General features: G+C 36.9%; 1 protein-coding gene across 3 annotated transcripts in view; it reads right to left on the bottom strand.

The window, feature by feature from the left end:
- LOC110457547 (cyclic nucleotide-binding domain-containing protein 2-like) overlaps window positions 1-19,367 on the bottom strand; it is a 36,507-nt gene that overhangs the window by 12,779 nt on the left and 4,361 nt on the right. For 2 of the 3 annotated variants that reach the window (XM_021508880.1, XM_021508893.1), the window contains exons 2-5: window positions 10,377-11,184; window positions 9,940-10,010; window positions 6,177-6,294; window positions 2,065-2,139 (exon numbers count right to left, since the gene is read on the bottom strand). In XM_021508880.1, the coding sequence (XP_021364555.1) occupies window positions 2,065-2,139; window positions 6,177-6,294; window positions 9,940-10,010; window positions 10,377-11,184 (1,072 nt within the window). Of the gene's footprint in view, window positions 1-2,064; window positions 2,140-6,176; window positions 6,295-9,939; window positions 10,011-10,376; window positions 11,185-14,961; window positions 15,251-19,367 lie in introns of those variants that run through there. The other variant, XM_021508887.1, reaches the window with a different exon arrangement.

Here is a 19,367-nt window from a genome sequence, read left to right on the forward strand (position 1 = left end):
AAGGTCAATCTGTTTATGTGTTTGAGTATAAAAAGTCATTCAGTTGATGTGTTTGAGTATAAAAGACCACTCAGTTTATGTGCTTGAGTATAAAGGGTCACTCAGTTTATGCGTTTGAGTATAAAAGGCCAATCTGTTTATGTGTTTGAGTATAAAAAGTCATTCAGTTGATGTGTTTGAGTATAAAAGACCACTCAGTTTATGTGCTTGAGTATAAAGGGTCACTCAGTTTATGCGTTTGAGTAAAAAAGGTCAATCCGTTTATGTGTTTGAGTATAAAAAGTCATTAAGTTTATGTGCTATATAAAAGACCACTCAGTTTATGTGTTTGAGTATAAAAAGTCACTCAGTTTATGCGTTTGAGTATAAAAGGTCAATCCGTTTATGTGTTTGAGTATAAAAAGTCATTCAGTTTATGTGTTTGAGTATCAAAAGTCACTCAGTTTCTGTGTTTGTGCATAAAAAGTCTCTCAGTTTATGTGCTTGAGTATAAAAATTCACTCAGTTTATGTGTTTGAGTATAAAAAGTCACTCAGTTTATGTGCATGAGTATAAAGGGTCACTCAGTTTATGCGTTTGAGTATAAAAGGTCAATCTGTTTATGTGTTTGAGTATAAAAAGTCATTCAGTTTATGTGCTATATAAAAGACCACTCAGTTTATGTGTTTGAGTATAAAAAGTCACTCAGTTTATGCGTTTGAGTATAAAAGGTCAATCTGTTTATGTGTTTGAGTATAAAAAGTCATTCAGTTTATGTGCTATATAAAAGACCACTCAGTTTATGTGTTTGAGTATAAAAAACCACTCAGTTTATGTGTTTGAGTATAAAAAGTCATTCAGTTGATGTGCTATATAAAAGACAACTCAGTTTATGTGTTTGAGTATAAAAAGTCACTCAGTTTATGTGTTTGAGTATAAAAAGTCACTCAGTTTATGTGTTTGAGTATAAAAGGTCACTCAGTTTATGTGTTTGAGTATAAAGGGTCACTCAGTTTATGCGTTTGAGTATAAAGGGTCACTCAGTTTCTGTGTTTGTGCATAAAAAGTCACTCAGTTTATGTGTTTGAGTATCAAAGGTCACTCAGTTTATGTGTTTGAGTGTAAAAGGTCACTCAGTTTATGTGTTTGAGTATAAAGGGTCACTCAGTTTATGCGTTTGAGTATAAAAGGTCAATCCGTTTATGTGTTTGAGTATAAAAAGTCATTCAGTTGATGTGTTTGAGTATAAAAGACCACTCAGTTTATGGGCTTGAGTATAAAGGGTCACTCAGTTTATGCGTTTGAGTATAAGAGACCACTCAGTTTATGTGTTTGAGTATAAAAGGCCACTCAGTTTATGTGCTTGAGTATAAAGGGTCACTCAGTTTATGCGTTTGAGTATAAAAGACCACTCAGTTTATGTGTTTGAGTATAAAAAGTCATTCAGTTGATGTGTTTGAGTATAAAAGACCACTCAGTTTATGGGCTTGAGTATAAAGGGTCACTCAGTTTATGCGTTTGAGTATAAAAGACCACTCAGTTTATGTGTTTGAGTATAAAAAACCACTCAGTTTATGTGTTTGAGTATAAAAAGTCACTCAGTTTATGTGTTTGAGTATAAAAGACCACTCAGTTTATGTGTTTGAGTATAAAAGTCACTCAGTTTATGTGTTTGAGTATAAAAGACCACTGAGTTTATGTGCTTGAGTATAAAAGACCACTGAGTTTATGTGTTTGAGTATAAAAGACCACTCATTTTCGGTGCGTGAGTACATGTGGCCTTTTTTTTAATTGTGAAAACGCCACTCTATCTCTGTGTGAGTACATATGTGATGGCTCAGTTGATGTGATCGAGTACAAGCTGCCACTCAGTATGTTCTTGTTGATGTATAAGCGACCCGTTAGTTTCTGTGAGCGGCAAGTATCGACTGGCACTTAGTTTGTGTGTGTAAGTGCTAGGGAGAGTAAGTTTTCGGGGGATTGTTTTTGTGAATACATGCTGGCAGTCAGTTTTTCTGAGTGAGTATCAAACGCCACCTGATTTATGTGTTAGTATAATTTATTCAGTTTCTGTTAAGTACTGACCGTTTGTATCTGGTCCGGAGTTCTCTCCTCGGACGGTAGACTAAGTATGGTCTTCACCTCCGTACTGATGTTAATCTGGAAACGAAATCATGCAGTGTCAATGTTATGGGTGAAGATCGACATACAAAACATACTTTTACTTAGGTCAACTACAAAAGGTCAAATGTCAATGTTCAATACCATGTTACTCCGTTCAGAATATACCAGCAATGCAACCTTGATTCGGCATTGTCAGTGCACTAAACCAAATTAATTTGTCGACCAGAGGCGTCGGTATTCGTGTATCAGATGCCCGAATACAGTGGACTATATAGGTAGGACCGATTATAATGGGCACGGTTTACCAGATCAGAATACAGTGGACTATATAGGTCGGATCGATTATAATGGGCCCGGTTTACCAGATCAGAATACAGTGGACTATATAGGTAGGACCGATTATAATGGGCACGGTTTACCAGATCAGAATACAGTGGACTATATAGGTAGGATCGAATATAATGGGCACGGTTTACCAGATGAGAATACAGTGGACCATATAGGTAGGACCGATTATAATGGGCACGGTTTACCAGATCAGAATACAGTGGACTATATAGGTAGGATCGATTATAATGGGCACGGTTTACCAGATCAGAACGCAGTAACTCGGGTTGATTAAAGTATGGATACCCCCAAGTAGCACAACTGATTGATACAGTGAATGAACATGGTCATCATGGCCTGCTCGAGTTAATGTGTGTCAAGTACACCATGGCAAGGGCGTAGCATGAACATACACATCCTCAGAAGTACTATTCAATTAGTAGCTATTGTGTAGGACCCGGAATAGTGATTACATGTTTGTATATAATGTAGGTTATACATTTATATTGAATTTGTCTGGTTAAAAGTAAAACAGTAGCTTGTCATAACGAGTGCTAACAATTGGTATTGTGTATACAGACTCTATGGTACTTTGTTCCGATTTTATTATCAATACATTTTCTGGATTGTCGAGTGAGATTACTAATTAGTATTAATTAGAACATATATAACACATATATCTATAGCAATTTTGCTTCTTTTTGGTTTCAGATATTCTAAAGAAAAAGGACAAAAAACTAAATATTGATTAAATTGAACATTAAAATATTGCGCGCAAGATCCACCAGATAGCATCACAGAGCTTATAGATTGTATTTGTTCGGGAAGGTGGGGGGAGAGTCAATACAAGTTTTATCCTAAAACATGACATATAATAATTGCTAGGGGTTAATTTCATGTCACGTCATGACGGCATAACCCAAAGGTATATTGATAATCACCAGGAGGCCACACATAGCATTCCCCTTTGGTTTAAGTACAGAAAAGTTTTATCGAAATCGTTCAATTATCAAAAATGTATTTATGTGTGTTTTTCCTAAGCTTCTCATGAAAATATCTTTGATTTACCACCTTTTTAATATTTAATAACTTTTTTCTGTTCTCAAACAAAACCTAAGCACCACCTTTTTCATTACTGTGTAAATACGAACGAGTTTTTCTATTAACATAAACATTTAAATCTCAATTAAATATGCTTTATAAAATTTATTTTACAGCATTTTAAGATGTAATAGGTACGGCGGCTTATATAATTACTTGTTACTCGCGTCAAACTTCCCAAATCACATTTGGCTTGAATTCTAACTTGAGCTGTACACACATTTCATAAAATAGTTACATTGATTACTTATTATTGGTTATTGATTGAACCAGGAGAAAATTCAGAAACCATGGGGTCAAAATTTAGCCTTCAGGCCAAACCTTTCCGACACAATACCAGCGTCTAGTTTACTCCGGATGTAAGGGTCCTATAAGGGATTTACCCGTCACTATTTTATATTACTGTTGACATTAATGTTGTTTCAAATAAAACAAGTACATATGAAATGAACCTGGAGTTCACCCTAATCATGGTGGTATTAATGGAACATTTTTAACTTCGACGTCACATGAAGGGTTTATGTCAAGTTTGTAAATATACTGAAGCCATTGATAGAGCCGTGTTCATTAGAAAAGCCGAGTTTAAATACATGAAATCGCAAATTCACACTTTATCGTCAAATAAAACACTAATTTAACCCCGAACTCTGTGAGTGATATATATTCGTTAAAAGCTTTGCCTCTATTTTTCACCAAATTCATTCGCACGTAAGATGCAAACACATAGAAAAGGACAAAAGTTGTTTTTTTCTAATATGGCACTGAATGTTTGGAATCAACCTTACACTATACTGTCAAATCACGTTCCTCGTGCACAATACAAAACCAACATGATAAACTTATCAAACACAAACATATGATAGAATAGTCATATGTAAAAGTACAGAACAAATAACAATTTACTAAAGTAAAGCACTAAACAATTATTGACATATCAAAAAAGTAAGAAACAGCTATAAGGTCAAACCAAACGAAATAAAAAAAACTTATCAAATAAGTACAATACACAGGAACAGTTGAAAATTTATCAAAATAGTATGGCCTCAACTTTGACCAGTATACAACTGACCAACCTTGTAGGGCCTTAACTTTGACCAGTACACAACTGACCAGCACTACCTTGTTGAGCCTTAACTTTGACCAGTATACAACTGACCAACCTTGTAGGGCCTTAACTTTGACCAGTACACAACTGACTAGTACAAACTTGTTGGGCCTTAACTTTGACCAGTACACAACTGACTAGTACTACCTTGTTGAGCCTTAACTTTGACCAGTACACAACTGACCAGTACAAACTTGTTGGGCCTTCACTTTGACTAGTATACAACTGACCAGTACAACCTTGTTGCGCCTTAACTGTGACCAATAAAGACCTGACCAGTATAACTTCGTTCGGCCTAAACGTTGACCAGCATAACTTTGTGAAGTCTAAACATTGACCAGTATAACTTTGTGAAGTCTAAACGTTGACCAGTATAACTTTGTGAAGTCTAAACATTGACCAGTATAACTTTTTGAAGTCTAAACAATGATGTTTGCCTATTGGAAAAAGCTTTGTTCAGTTATTAAGGTGAATAAACATCAAACTTTGTATGTAAAAAGTGTTTGATTTTCAAATAAATTTATACGAAATGACTAGTTCTAACGCATTTTAGTGACATACGACAGAAGCAGACGCATAAGATAGTGGTCATTTCTGAACTCAATACTCCATCATGCAGAACATTAAGAAAGTAACGTCATGTGAACAATTCACAATTTGACATTAAATTTCTTTTTTATGTACATGTTATTAGAGAGGAGAATTTTGATCTGTACTCAAATAACGCCAAGTGTATAACATTAAGCTTTACACAGATAGGACATTACGACTTAACAGCTATATATATAGGGATCGTATTGGTGGGACTATTTACACAGTGCCATTTCAACTTTTGCTCATAAAACCTGAAGATCTATTGACCCAATTTGACTAAATATATATCGGTGATAACTATTTTCAAAATTGACATTGACAATCAAACAAAATGCTATGAGTCAGGCGGAACCGGAAATGGATCAATCGCGCGCTTGATGCAGTTTCCAATGGTTACGAACTTAAACACGTCAATCGATTACTCCATAAAAGGATCTTCTTATCGAATACGTGTTCATTTGTTTCCCTCAATCAAGTGTTATGACGGTTGATAAAACATGACAAATGTGAAAAATATATGTATAAGTGAGAGTATTTACTCAAGGAAAACTAGTACATGTGAAAACCTAGTGAGCTGACCTATTCTACAACGTTATGATGGCAAGGCAGTAACATATTGTTTAAAGACCATGTATTGACCTTTGACCTCTTTGACAATGACGTTGGTACGGACCCAAAATAAACTCATAATGTGTAACCTATGGTACGCAACACATCGCTAGTCAAAACATATAATCTAGAAAAAGCATTGATTTGTATTTGATGTTTTTTTCATAATCATTAAGGATGTGTACCGTTAGTACGTACAAAGCAATACCTAACACATTTAACATTATTCATATAAAATATTTCCCATTTAGATAATAACTATTTTATAGAGAATATGAGCTCCGGATTATCTATGTCTACACACTTATAATACTCGTGTTCCGTAGATAAACTGTACCTCCTTTTTGGCTTTGAAATATGAAGGGTCAAACGACAAGCCTGACGAGTGTGCTGTACTTTCTGCCTCGCTGGCCAGATCTGTAAATGTCTTCATACCTGTGTCCACAGAAGGCTCCCTACAACGCATCACACTCATTTAGTTTGTAAGATTTATATTGTCTCCTGATTTTTTTCGCATTGTGTATCTTTGATTTTATTTTTAATAATCGGATATAATTCAAACCTTTCTGGCAAGCACAGAAAAATCAACTCAAGGTGGATTTGTTGGTCTGTCTAGAATTCCCTAACACTCTCGATTGTTATGATACACGAACATGTCTAAAACTAATATCTTTCAATTAAACCACTTCAAAAATTTGGTGAACAATATAATGTATCAGATTGTATGGAACTATTGGAAAGCATTTTACAAGAAAGTAATAAGTAAGACATAGAGACACTTTAGGACACGGAGGGCTCCCATCAAATTGATAACATGAAGAATACCCTGGAATACAATACACCAGAATACTCGATTATAACTCTCAATACACACCACACGAATGAAGGCTAGAATACTCACACACCATACGATTGAAGGCTAGAATACTCACACACCATACGATTGAAGGCTAGAATACTCACACACCATACGATTAAAGACTAGAATACTCACACATCATACGATTGAAGACTAGAATACTCACACATCATACGATTGAAGACTAGAATACTCACTCACCTTACGATTGAAGACTAGAATACTCACTCACCTTACGAGTGAAGACTAGAATACTCACACACCATACGATTAAAAACTAGAATACTCACACACCATACGATTAAAGGCTAGAATACTCACACACAAAACGATTGAAGGCTAGAATATTCACTCATCATACGATTGAAGGCTAGAATAATCACTCACCATACGATTGAAGGCTAGAATACTCACTCACCATACGATTGAAGACTAGAATATTCACTCACCATACTATTGAATACTAGAATACTCACTCACCATACGATTGAAGACTAGAATACTCACACGCCATACGATTAAAGGCTAGAATACTCACACATCATACGATTGAAGACTAGAATACTCACTCACCTTACGAGTGAAGACTAGAATACTCACACACCATACGATTAAAGGCTAGAATACTCACACACAAAACGATTGAAGGCTAGAATATTCACTCACCATACGATTGAAGGCTAGAATACTCACTCACCATACGATTGAAGACTAGAATACTCACACACCATACGAGTGAAGGCTAGAATATTCACTCACCATACTATTGAATACTAGAATACTCACTCACCATACGATTGAAGACTAAAATATTCACTCACCATACGATTGAAGACTAGAATACTCACACACCATACGATTGAAGGCTAGAATATTCACTCACCATACTATTGAATACTAGAATACTCACTCACCATACGATTGAAGACTAAAATATTCACTCACCATACGATTGAAGACTAGAATACTCACTCACCATACGATTGAAGACTAGAATACTCACTCACCATACGATTGAAGGCTAGAATACTTACACACCATACGATTGAATACTAGAATACTCACTCACCATACGGTTGAAGACTAGAATACTCACTCACCATACGATTTAAAACTTAAATACTCACTCACTATACAATTGAATACTAAAATACTCAAACATCATACGATTTAAAATTATAATACTCACACACAATAAGATTGAATACTAGAATACTCAACCACTATACGCTTGAAGACTAGAATACTCACTCATCCTATGATTGAAGACTAGAATACTCACACACCAAACGATTGAAGGCTAGAATACTCACTCACCATACGATTGAAGGCTAGAATACTCACACACCATACGATTTAAAACTTAAATACTTACTCACTATACAATTGAATACTAAAATACTCACACATCATACGATTTAAAACTATAATACTCACACACAATACGATTGAATACTAGAATACTCAATCACTATACGATTGAAGGCTAGAGTACTCACACACCATACGATTGAAGACTAAAATACTCAAACATCATACGATTGAAGGCTAGAATACACACACACCAAACGATTGAAGGCTAGAGTACTCACACACAATACGATTGAAGACTAAAATATTCACACATCATACGATTGAAGGCTAGAATACTCACACACCATACGATTGAATACTAGAATACTCAATCACTAATACTCCGAATCCCTACAATAAATACTCACTCCAGAACCCGACACTAAATACTCACTCCAGCAACCCTACAATAGATATTCACTTCAAAATCTCTACACTAAATACTCATTCTAGAATCTATTTACGGAACACTCGCTCCAGAACCCCTACACTAAATATTCACTCCATTCTCCCTATAGATTTTAATCTAAATACTCACTCCAGAAGCCTACACTAAATACTCACTCCAGAAACCTACACTAAGTACTCACTCAAGAACCCTACACTAAATACTCACTCCAGAATCCCTACACCTTATACTCACTACAGAATCCCTATAGATTGTACACTAAATACTCACTCCAGCAACCCTACACTAAATACTCACTCCAGACTACCTATAGATTGTACACTAAATACTCACTCCAGAATCCCTACACTTTATACTCACTACAGAATCCCTATAGATTGTACACTAAATACTCGCTCCAGCAACCCTACACTAAATACTCACTCCAGACTCCCTATAGATTGTACACTAAATACTCACTCCAGCGACCCTAGAATAAATACTCACTCCAGACTCCCTATAGATTGTACACTTAATACTTACACCAGAATCCCTACACTTTATACTCATTACAGAATCCCTACACTAAATACTCACTACAGAATCCCTATAGATTGTACACAAAATGCTCACTCCAGCAACCCTACACTAAATACTCACTCCAGCACCCCCTACACTAGATATTCACTTCATAATCTACACTTAATACTCACTCCAGACACCCTATAGATTGTACACTAAATACTCTCTCCATATTCCCTACACTTAATACTCACTCCTGAATCCCTACACTAAATACTCACTCCAGCAATCCTACAATAAATACTCACTCCAGCAATCCTACAATAAATACTCACTCCAGCAATCCTACAATAAATACTCACTCCATATTCTTTACACGTAATACTCACTCCAGCGCCCCAACACTACATACTCACTCCAAAATCTTTACACTCAATACTCACTCCAGACTCCATATAGATTGTACACTAAATACTCACTCCAGAATCTTTTTGCTAAACACTCACTCCAGAATCCCTACCCTCAACACTCACTCCAGAACCATTCACTTAATACTCACTCCAGAATCCCTACACTAAATACTCACTCCAGAATCCCTACACTAAATACTCACTCCAGCAACCCTACACTAAATACTCACTCCAGAATCCCTACCCTCAACACTCACTCCAGAATCCCTCACTAAATACTCACTCCAGCAACCCTACACTAAATACTCACTCCAGTAACCCTACACTAAATACTCACTCAATAATCCCTACACTTTATACCTATTCCAGAATCTCTACACTTAATACTCACTCCAACAACCCTACACTAGATATTCACTCCAAAAACCGCTACACTAGTTACTCACTCCAGACTCCCTATGGATTGTACACTAAATACTCACTCCTGAATCAACACACTCAACACTCACTCCATACGCCTACAACAAATAATCACTTCCAGTGTTAATTCACATCAATGATTGCTTACTTGCCAGCTGCTGCGGAAATTTTTAAAACTATCTGAACAAATCTGCATGCTTTCTGGAAACGATCCTTTGCCTTTAAGCCAAACAGATATGAAGATATGGTGTTAGATATATTGACACAACAATGCATATATATTGTTCTAATTGAACAACAATCATTTTCTATATTCAAAATCGTTTAACAGGATTAAATAAGGTTTTCTTTCTGTACTGTTATTTAAGGCAATAGCAACTACACTGAACACAATAATCCTTACTCGCTACATAAATAGAATTTGTTGTCTCTTAAATATTTGTCTTTTCTCTACCTATAAAAATAATGAACTTTGAAAGATGTTTTTAGTGCATTATTTTTTATTTTCAGGACCAACTGTCAAAGAGTTGTAAAATCCCCATTTTGTCAGAATAAAATCTATGTATCTATGTATGGTTTACTCACAATTTTGGCGCGGACTTCTTTTTCAAGTTTTGTCTTGATCATGTAATTCCCTCGACCGTGACTCATCGTGCTCTTTCTCTTGGATGAGTTAATGGAGTAGGAGCTCCCGGTGGGCGAGTCACAAAGATCCATTCCGGACCTGGATGAGGCACCATCCATAGCAGAGGTAGATTCCAAACCCTTGGGGGTCATACCATCGGGAGTGAGGGACTCTGTCTTTACATTGTCCTGTTGACTAGCACTTACGTCCTCCTGTTTTTCGTCCACGACTTGTAACTCAGTTTCAGGAGGCAGTACATCCTCCTCTTGTGAAGACTCGCCCGGTTTAGCGGATATTTCATTCTCCGCATCCTCTGATATACCTTCCAACTTAGGTGTCATGATAATACAATCCTTCATTGTTGATAGCCCATCGTCGTTTCTCTTACTCTCATCTTCGTCTTCCTCATCTGATGATGATTCATCGTCGCCATCATCGAAAATGCCTTTCAGGATATGTTTGTACCTTGCAAGAAGACTGAAGCCTTGTTGTTTCTTTTCCTTTTTCCTGTTCTTGTCTTCATTTTCTTTATCCTGTTTGTCCTTTGCAAACTTAAATTTTTGCATAGTCTGCAAACTACTTCCGGTGTAATTTTCCGGTTTGGAATAGTAATCGAGATCAGTTTCCGGCGGATCGCCTTTCCCGGCGGAAATAGCGTTGGCCGTCATGGCCTGCTCAAAACTACTCATCTTGGCGACTTCCTTCAACTCTAACCTAACCCATGTTATCTTCTGAACACTTCCATCGGTAGAGAGACAGATGTTCTTTCTGCAATGGCAACAATAAAGTATCCAATGAACATACAATACAGTGACGTCATAGTAATCATTACGTCATGACAATGGAACAATAAACGCGGAAGCGCAAATGGATGACATAATGGAAATGTACTGTGTAGAGCGAGAAAATTGAAATGAACGATTTAAATTACACAAGGAATATCCGTGTATACAGCTGCCGGTCGTGATATTTTATGACTTGTACGTACATATCAACGCCATTCACCTTCTAAACAAACAAATAGCTACAACATAAAAGTGTCGATTTTGTCACACGAGTGCTTCGAGCCCTCACAAACGTGTTTTTAAGCTATAGGCGCCTTGTCTTGAGGACTTAATATTACCAATACTGCCAAAAACGCTGATAGCATACGCGACTGTAAGATAAGTTTTCCGTGGCCTCCGATGGTGAAATGATTCTATTATCTACTTCAGATGGAATTTAATGTCGAAAATATTGGCACCGTAGAGTGGAACGTCCCGGGAAACACCATATTGCTTTTACACGCGCACTAAACCGGAAGAAATTGATCGACGCCGCTATTCATTATAACAGTTTAACAAATTAATAGGTGTGTGCTCGAGTGCGTTCCTCAAACAGTTTCCATTTGTTGTACCAGGTGTGTAAACCAATGTCGAGATACCCCCACACATTTACCCGACTTTACAGCATCAAACAGCCGTCAGTCCCGACGACCTAGAGCTGATCACATCAAATGTGAAATCGATGCATTCCGATCAATTTCGATAACATATAACAGTTATCTTCACCACCGCCTTAAAACAGCGACATATAATTACTTAATCTCTCAACATTAATTGTACTGCTAATTGCGTTGCTGTGTCGCGCCAGTCTCGGGGCCTCGCCTATTGACAAGCCGTTAGCTCGAAAGATGCACTGCCAGCAACTGTCTCATTGTTAGATATGTGTCATCGATCCGAACTCTCTCTCATTGATCCGTGATAAAAATCATCAGGAAGTCGTTGTTAGTTACCATTCCGTTAAATATTCAACGTCAAAGTGACTCAGTTTTATTTCAATGATCTTCGACACAATTCAAAATCGCAAACTTTCCTTATTTTTTTGTTTACACTTTTATTCTCGATAGCAAATTGTTGTGGTTTTGTCTGTCACTACACTTTTCAGATCAATTTGTATATCTCGGTCAGAGAAACACTGCCAGAAGAGACCTGTTAGCTCTCGCTGCCGTATCTCGTTCCGCTCGGAAAATTTCATTGTCATAATTTCAAGAAAGACAATCCGATTGGTTTTACATGAACGCGAGGGCATCGATTTCAAATAAACTAATAAGATATCTCTATGACTGTTATCACGGTCTTATGGACGCCGTCCGGTATCACTGATCACTGCTGTGCGGGGGTAGCTAGAAATATAGCAGACTTATCATCTCGAATATTAATACACAACGTATACAATACCTTTTTCTTTTATTCCTAATGAAGCTTTCGTAAACGTTAACCTGTGACATTAAGACAAAACACATAAATAACCTCTATTTTCTTTTAACTTTGGGACAAAAACAGCCGTCAAAAAAGAAGTAATTTCTCTTGGAATCTTACCTACAAACACGTCACAATACAATTATGGAGAACCCCACATGCAATATCCGTCCTTATAAGAATGAATGTATTCATAAAATCACAACTGGATTCACACTAAGTCAACATTGAAACAAAGTTAGGTATTTACACGACTTAAAAACGGAACAAACACACACTTGTCATATACAACACAATATGGCAGGGTCACCAACTTCCCGACGACGGCATAAATTCAAAATCCAAAGTTGATATTTTTTCCTCGCTATGTTATCTTACGCGAACCTTTTATCAAACTTTAAAGGTTTTTAAACACTTCTTCAGCCCAAACACGATACATTGTATACCCCTTGTGAGATGTAATCCCTCCTCACCCCGTTAAGACGATAGCGTGAACATAGCCTCACCCAATGCTTGTTTAAATAGACCGTAGAGCACAGTTGATCTGGCCGTTCGAAAATAATTGCATATTTTATTGAGTGAAAACTATATAATAACGAGAGTGTTTTGGGTCTGAAAAGATTTCAATACCTGGGTTCACAACCTTCAATCCCTATGGCTTTTAACCCGTGAATTGTTAGTACAAGGGGCGAAGTGGAGCCCGACCCACCACTACAAATATATACGTATACCATTATTATTGGAACACCCGGATAAACACAGCGTATCAAATAAAGATTCCGTAGGTTTATACAGTTAATAAACTTTCTATCGTAGTCGACATAATCGACAATACCCTAACCACGGAGGTTTGTGAGGCTGGTTTGTATAATCAAGTCGAATCTGCTCAACACCGTCCTATTAACTAGGTTTAAACAATCGAATCCACTCTGTTGAAATGATTTTAGAACCGTTAGTACCGCAGACATTTTGATTAAGTTACATTAGATATCCCCCTAAGCTCAATCTCCGAACATTATAGGTATTTTTATTTTACTTTCTACGAGATTAACGTCATAATTGTAACCTTTATCATATTTGTACTCCTGTTGTTGTTTCAGACTCAGACAAGGCGTGATGGTGTTCAATGTAATTGCAAATATACTGTTAACCGGGAATTATCGCCAAATCAAACGTTCGCCCATTACATAAATGCCCCCTCCACCCAGTGTTAATTTCGCGAAATTTAATTACAGAGAAAATGTCCAGTATGCAGTAATTATTTACTAGAATACCACGCCTTGCTTACACGGGTCTGATAAAAGTATATAGTACAAAGCGACGACGCTCTACTAATCACGTCAATGTTGGTAGGCTCTCAATGTTAACAGTGTAAACTATACAACGTCACATTACAGTCAAACCTATAGGAAGAGGCCATTAAAAGGACGGCTCATACGTGGTATCTTAGCAGAGATGGTCTCTGTTTTAATATAGTTTTTACATGCACATTGGAACCTCGTTATAATGCCGCTATTTGTCAATAAATACGGGCGTTATAAAAGGGTTTGGCGATGAAATGGGGGGCGGGGGACTGCAAATGAGTTCTTTGAAAAGAAAAAGAGAGAATAGGACTTTGAAATAAGTTGGCGGTAGGCGAGGTGGCAGATAGAATGAGGAGCGTTGTATCGAGGTTTTACTGTCTATATAGTAAGCTGTTTGGTGAGGATGTTAAAATGATTGTAATTTTGAAGAGGAGATTGCTGAATAGAGGCGGACACTTAATAGAGTATTTATGTATGTCAACTTTGTGGGAATATACAACGGCGGCTCCTTAAGAGAGAGGATTGCATAATAAGGGAAGGACAAGTCACCTAAAAAAGTAAAGGTCAAACACATTCTGCACTCATAATGAATTACGTGTATATCAAAATGTCTTTAGGAGCTGAAAATAGACAAACAAGAGGTGCCTAGGGAGACACCACTCCTCAAAAGTAAGGAGAAGAACCAGAGAATCTGAATATCGTTTCTGTCACTAGTTTTGACACACCGCCTATATTAATGAGGAGAAATACAGGGAATTCCTGAGATATACAGGCTTCGCAGAGGATTTGAATGGTCCGCTCAGTATCTCTAGTTCACTTTCAACGTTACTTCTGTAGAAATATGACGAAGAACACGACAAAATTTCGAAAATGGTCTCTGCAAGGGTTTTACGAAAAACAAAAGAACAAATATACCTGCCTATTGTTTAGACAAATCTGTGTATCTGTGATACAAGTACCTACCTGTAATATAAGTACCTACCTGTAATACAAGTACCTACCTGTGATATAGGAGGCGATCAGGTATACACTGGGATGGTGACGGACTAGTCTAATTCACAATAACGAGTGGCCGGTATAGTCCTTGCTAGACTAATAGTCCCAGATAGGTGACTATAGGAGCACACGGAATAGTCCTACTGGCAGTACAGTATCCTCCATAGACCTAGGATAAGACAATACACGCGGCCCGTGCACTGGTCGTTCACTACTGTACGACTGTGATACATGTAAATAAATCTATATGATCATTGCTCATATCACCCTTTATAACGCACAACTGACTTTTTTCTAGGTAGTATTTTTTACAGGGAAATATATGTAATCGACGGGATAACATAAATCCGACGATTTAAACTACAATTAAAACGGTCGACCGATGATCGGTCTGGGCTACAAAGCAATCAAAAAACAGTGACATTATAAAGAGAGATCGTGTGACCGAATCTAGTAAGTCAATATTATATTTACCGAATAAAAACAGCAAGAAGGGTTTAATAGTGTCGCGATCAGACTAACGGCGGGGTTATATCATCAAACAGTGTATTAGGTAAATATCATTTTCGATTATTTACTTGTATTGACGAGGAAATGGCAGTCAACGTTAGAAAACCTCTTGGTAACAACGGGAGATTAGTGTATAATTATCATGTGATTGTGTAAAAACAAGAAGAACCTAGTATAGTGCTAGGGAACGTTAGAGTACATACTGGGCCATGTTCGACATTACGACTGTGGCTATTGACTTATTCAGTAATGATCGTTTTCTGATTCGTCATGGAAAAGCAATAAATCAAAAGTGATAAATTACTGGAGAATCCTTACATAACGTCAACTTATAAAACCATTAAACTTTATTCTGTCCGGTTATAGTCCCATATTTACTGATCTGTGGCATTGTCACTATGTTACATCAAAACATATAAACTATGGATGTCAAGCACAACGTGCTGACGTCATCATTATTATGACGTCATAATTGTAATGTTGGCTACCTTCTTCAAGTATTGAACAGCTTTTAAACTGCATTAATAGCCTATATGAAACTTTCTTGATTAGCACCGTCAGTTGGAAATGAAATTTCCATTAAACACGCTTCATATGTGTAGTAAATTATATGAATGAATAACTTGTAGACAAACTTTCGTGACTCGATTGATATTTATGTTTCGTATTTGTCCCTCTAATCTGAGGAGATTTCCAAAAGGAGGAGCAAACAGTCGGCATACCATCAGCCTGTGAGTATCAGCGTTTTGATCATGATTTCACGATTGTAATGACGTCACAACTATCACAAATGTCCCCGGGATCACGGAGCGATGTAGACTTAATTCTACAATGTTGTTGCGTTTGAAGTTCAATTCCATTTTTGTATGAACGTGTGGTGACTTTTACACACATTTCCATGTACACTTTAGTATTATGTACCCTATAACTTAACTTTAAAGTCTATATGTCATCCCGGGCATGGCCTCGTAGCTCACGAATGACTTTGAACAGATTGTTTAAGTTTTCGGTTAGCATTCATAGTCAATATGAAAGCCAAATAGAATGTGACAAGTTCCAGGACGTATGGTAGCTTTTGTCAAGTTGGCATTCTCAGTGACTATGAATGCGAACTCAAAGTTGTTAAATAGTTATTTTTTACTTTTTTACTTTTAAATATCTTAATGTCACAGAAAATTGATTTGATACAGTAAATTGAGTATAAGTTCAAATAAGAACTCTATCGTGTATACTTGTTAAATGAAATATCAGTTCGTGAAGGGACGTTCCAATGTTACAATCATGATGCCATATAAAAGCAAGAGACCCAATGGACCTGCATCGCTCACCTGGTATTGATATCACACTTGTAACCTTAAAAGTGGACTAATATAAATCTACAGGTGAAACATCAGTATTTATAACAATAAGATATGCAAAGAACCTGTTAAAAGATTAACATTTTGACCCCTGTGACTTTGAAAGTCGAACAAGGTAATTACGTTCAACAAACTTGAATATAAGTCAAGGTCGTTCGTTACAAAAAACACTGTAACCCTTTATCTAAGTATGCTACTGGCCAAATATCAACATTCTGGGCCTTCTGGTTATTCAGGAGTTGTTTGAATTTGTTATATTTAAAATAATTGACCATTGTGACCTTGAATATATGTCAATGTCATTGATTTGAACAAACTTGGTAGCTCTTCATCCAAGCATGTTACTGGCCAAATATCATTACTGTATCCTGGGCCTTCTGGTTAGTCAGGAGAAGTTGTTAAAATATTTTAACATATTCGACACCTGTGACCTTGAAAATGGGTGAAGGTCATTCATTTGAATAAATCTGGTAGCTGTTCATCCCAGCATGCTACTGCCAAATACCATCACTCAAGGCAACTTGGTTATTCAGAAGAGGTTTTTTAAAGGTTTTAAACATATTTAATCCCTGTGACCTTGAATATAAAACAACGCCATTCATTTGAAAGTTAGAAACCCTACATGCCAGCATGTTACTAGCCAAAATATCATCACCCTGGGCCTTTTGATTATTCAGAAGAAGTTGTTAAATTTTTAAAATAATTGACAACTGTGACCTTGAATAAACTTGGTAGCCCTTCATCCCAGCGTGCAACTGGCTAAATATCACCACCCTCGGTCTCTTGGTTATTCAGAACGGACAGACGACGGCCGACGGCCGACGCACCACGGCATAAGCCAACGGGCCAGGTGAGATAGTGACGTCAACACTTGGGCCATGGCATTCATAGGTGATGCGATTGATCTTGGTAGGATTACAGTAGCAGTGCCAAGGAGCGGAAGATATATTGTGGTAAGTAATAAGTACCATGCGCGGGGTTTAAAAGATAGCTAGCATTTAATCTACAGTTTTAGGCGAGCCAAGGGGAGCTGATATTGTTTTTCCACCTGTATGCATATAATAAAACTTCTAAAGGTTCCATGCCTACGACAGTCGTGTCTATAGTTTATTACGGTAAGATTAACTACAAAAGACAACACATGATAAAGTGAAGATGTACATGACGATCAGATCTAGATAGTATTCATCTTAACAGTATAAATTAAGTCAGTATTATTCTTCAGTCGTTTTTTAGCCTACTTACGCTGAGATCACCAGAACGTCACTCAGTACGTCGTGGTTTACTGGTGGTGTACGGTACGACAATGAGGGGAGGGTCCCACTCCCAGACTTTATATACAACAGAATGCACCCTTTGTATATTTGTTTGCCTAACGTCAGTTGTATCGTTCGATTTGTTTGTAATAGGTGCAGGGGTCATAAATAAACTGGGGTAGCTGTCGTGCGTGGACGTGGAGAACAGGAAAGTGATCAGTTTATTGGTGATTGTATGTCTGTAGGCCGTGTTAACCAGCACCCTCTTCATACAGTGGGGCTAATAAACAGGTTTAAGTAACTAAAACACAGCACGACGTGCAGGTTGGCATTGTCGTAAATATTTTCAAAACAAAATATATGTTTGGGACATTAAACGGATCTGTTTGTGGCCTACAGTCCACAACGAGTCGAAATATCAATTTAAACTGACACTTGAAATATCAAAGTTTGAAATCTTTTTACCCGACTCGCCAGCAAAAGTCAATTTTTGATATATGCAAGCGTGTCCATAATGCGATCCCCAAAATATATACCGCACGCTCTAGAAATTATGTTGTAGACCTATGTTATGTAATATACCTAACTAAAATAATAATATACCTAAAAGTGGTACAGAACGCTCCTTAGTTTGTAGCAGACCGCTATGATATTATATCCGTAATTATGGCGTTTTCACTAGGTTAAATATGGACATAAGATTGTAATACTCCTGTATGTAATACCCTAGATGTTGATACTTTATCACAAACAATGACGTCAATTACAGTATTTATCAAAAAACATTACACTCCAGCACGAGATCATCATGGCAATCAAACGATAAGTCACCTACGATCTCCATTCTCTAGAAATGTTGTATTGAAAATTATCATGGGATTTAGAAACATTTCAAAGATAGCACAGGCTTGTTTGACACGTATATGGCCATAAATAAAAATTGACTCCCAAATTAGCTGCATTAAACGAAATCTGAACGCTTAAAAATGTCACTCAGAAATAAAGAAAACAGCAAGACAAATGAATATGCGACACGTATTAATGGATTAGGTCTGGAAGTGGTAATCTGGACGAAATCGAAAGGAATGTGACACTAAATGTTGACATAAAGGAATGTGACACTTAATGTTGACACAATTATAGTCAACTTTATACATGCTCAAAACTACTCATTTGAGGATACATTTTACTGTTGAACATTTAATAATCGAAATGTGATGGAGTATATAACAATTTCTTCAAAATTAACGGGAAATGTCGTGTAAGAAGTAAACAGTGCAACTTCAA

The sequence above is a fragment of the Mizuhopecten yessoensis genome, unplaced genomic scaffold (assembly GCF_002113885.1).
Source record: "Mizuhopecten yessoensis strain PY_sf001 unplaced genomic scaffold, ASM211388v2 scaffold1147, whole genome shotgun sequence".
NCBI classification, from domain to species: domain Eukaryota; kingdom Metazoa; phylum Mollusca; class Bivalvia; order Pectinida; family Pectinidae; genus Mizuhopecten; species Mizuhopecten yessoensis.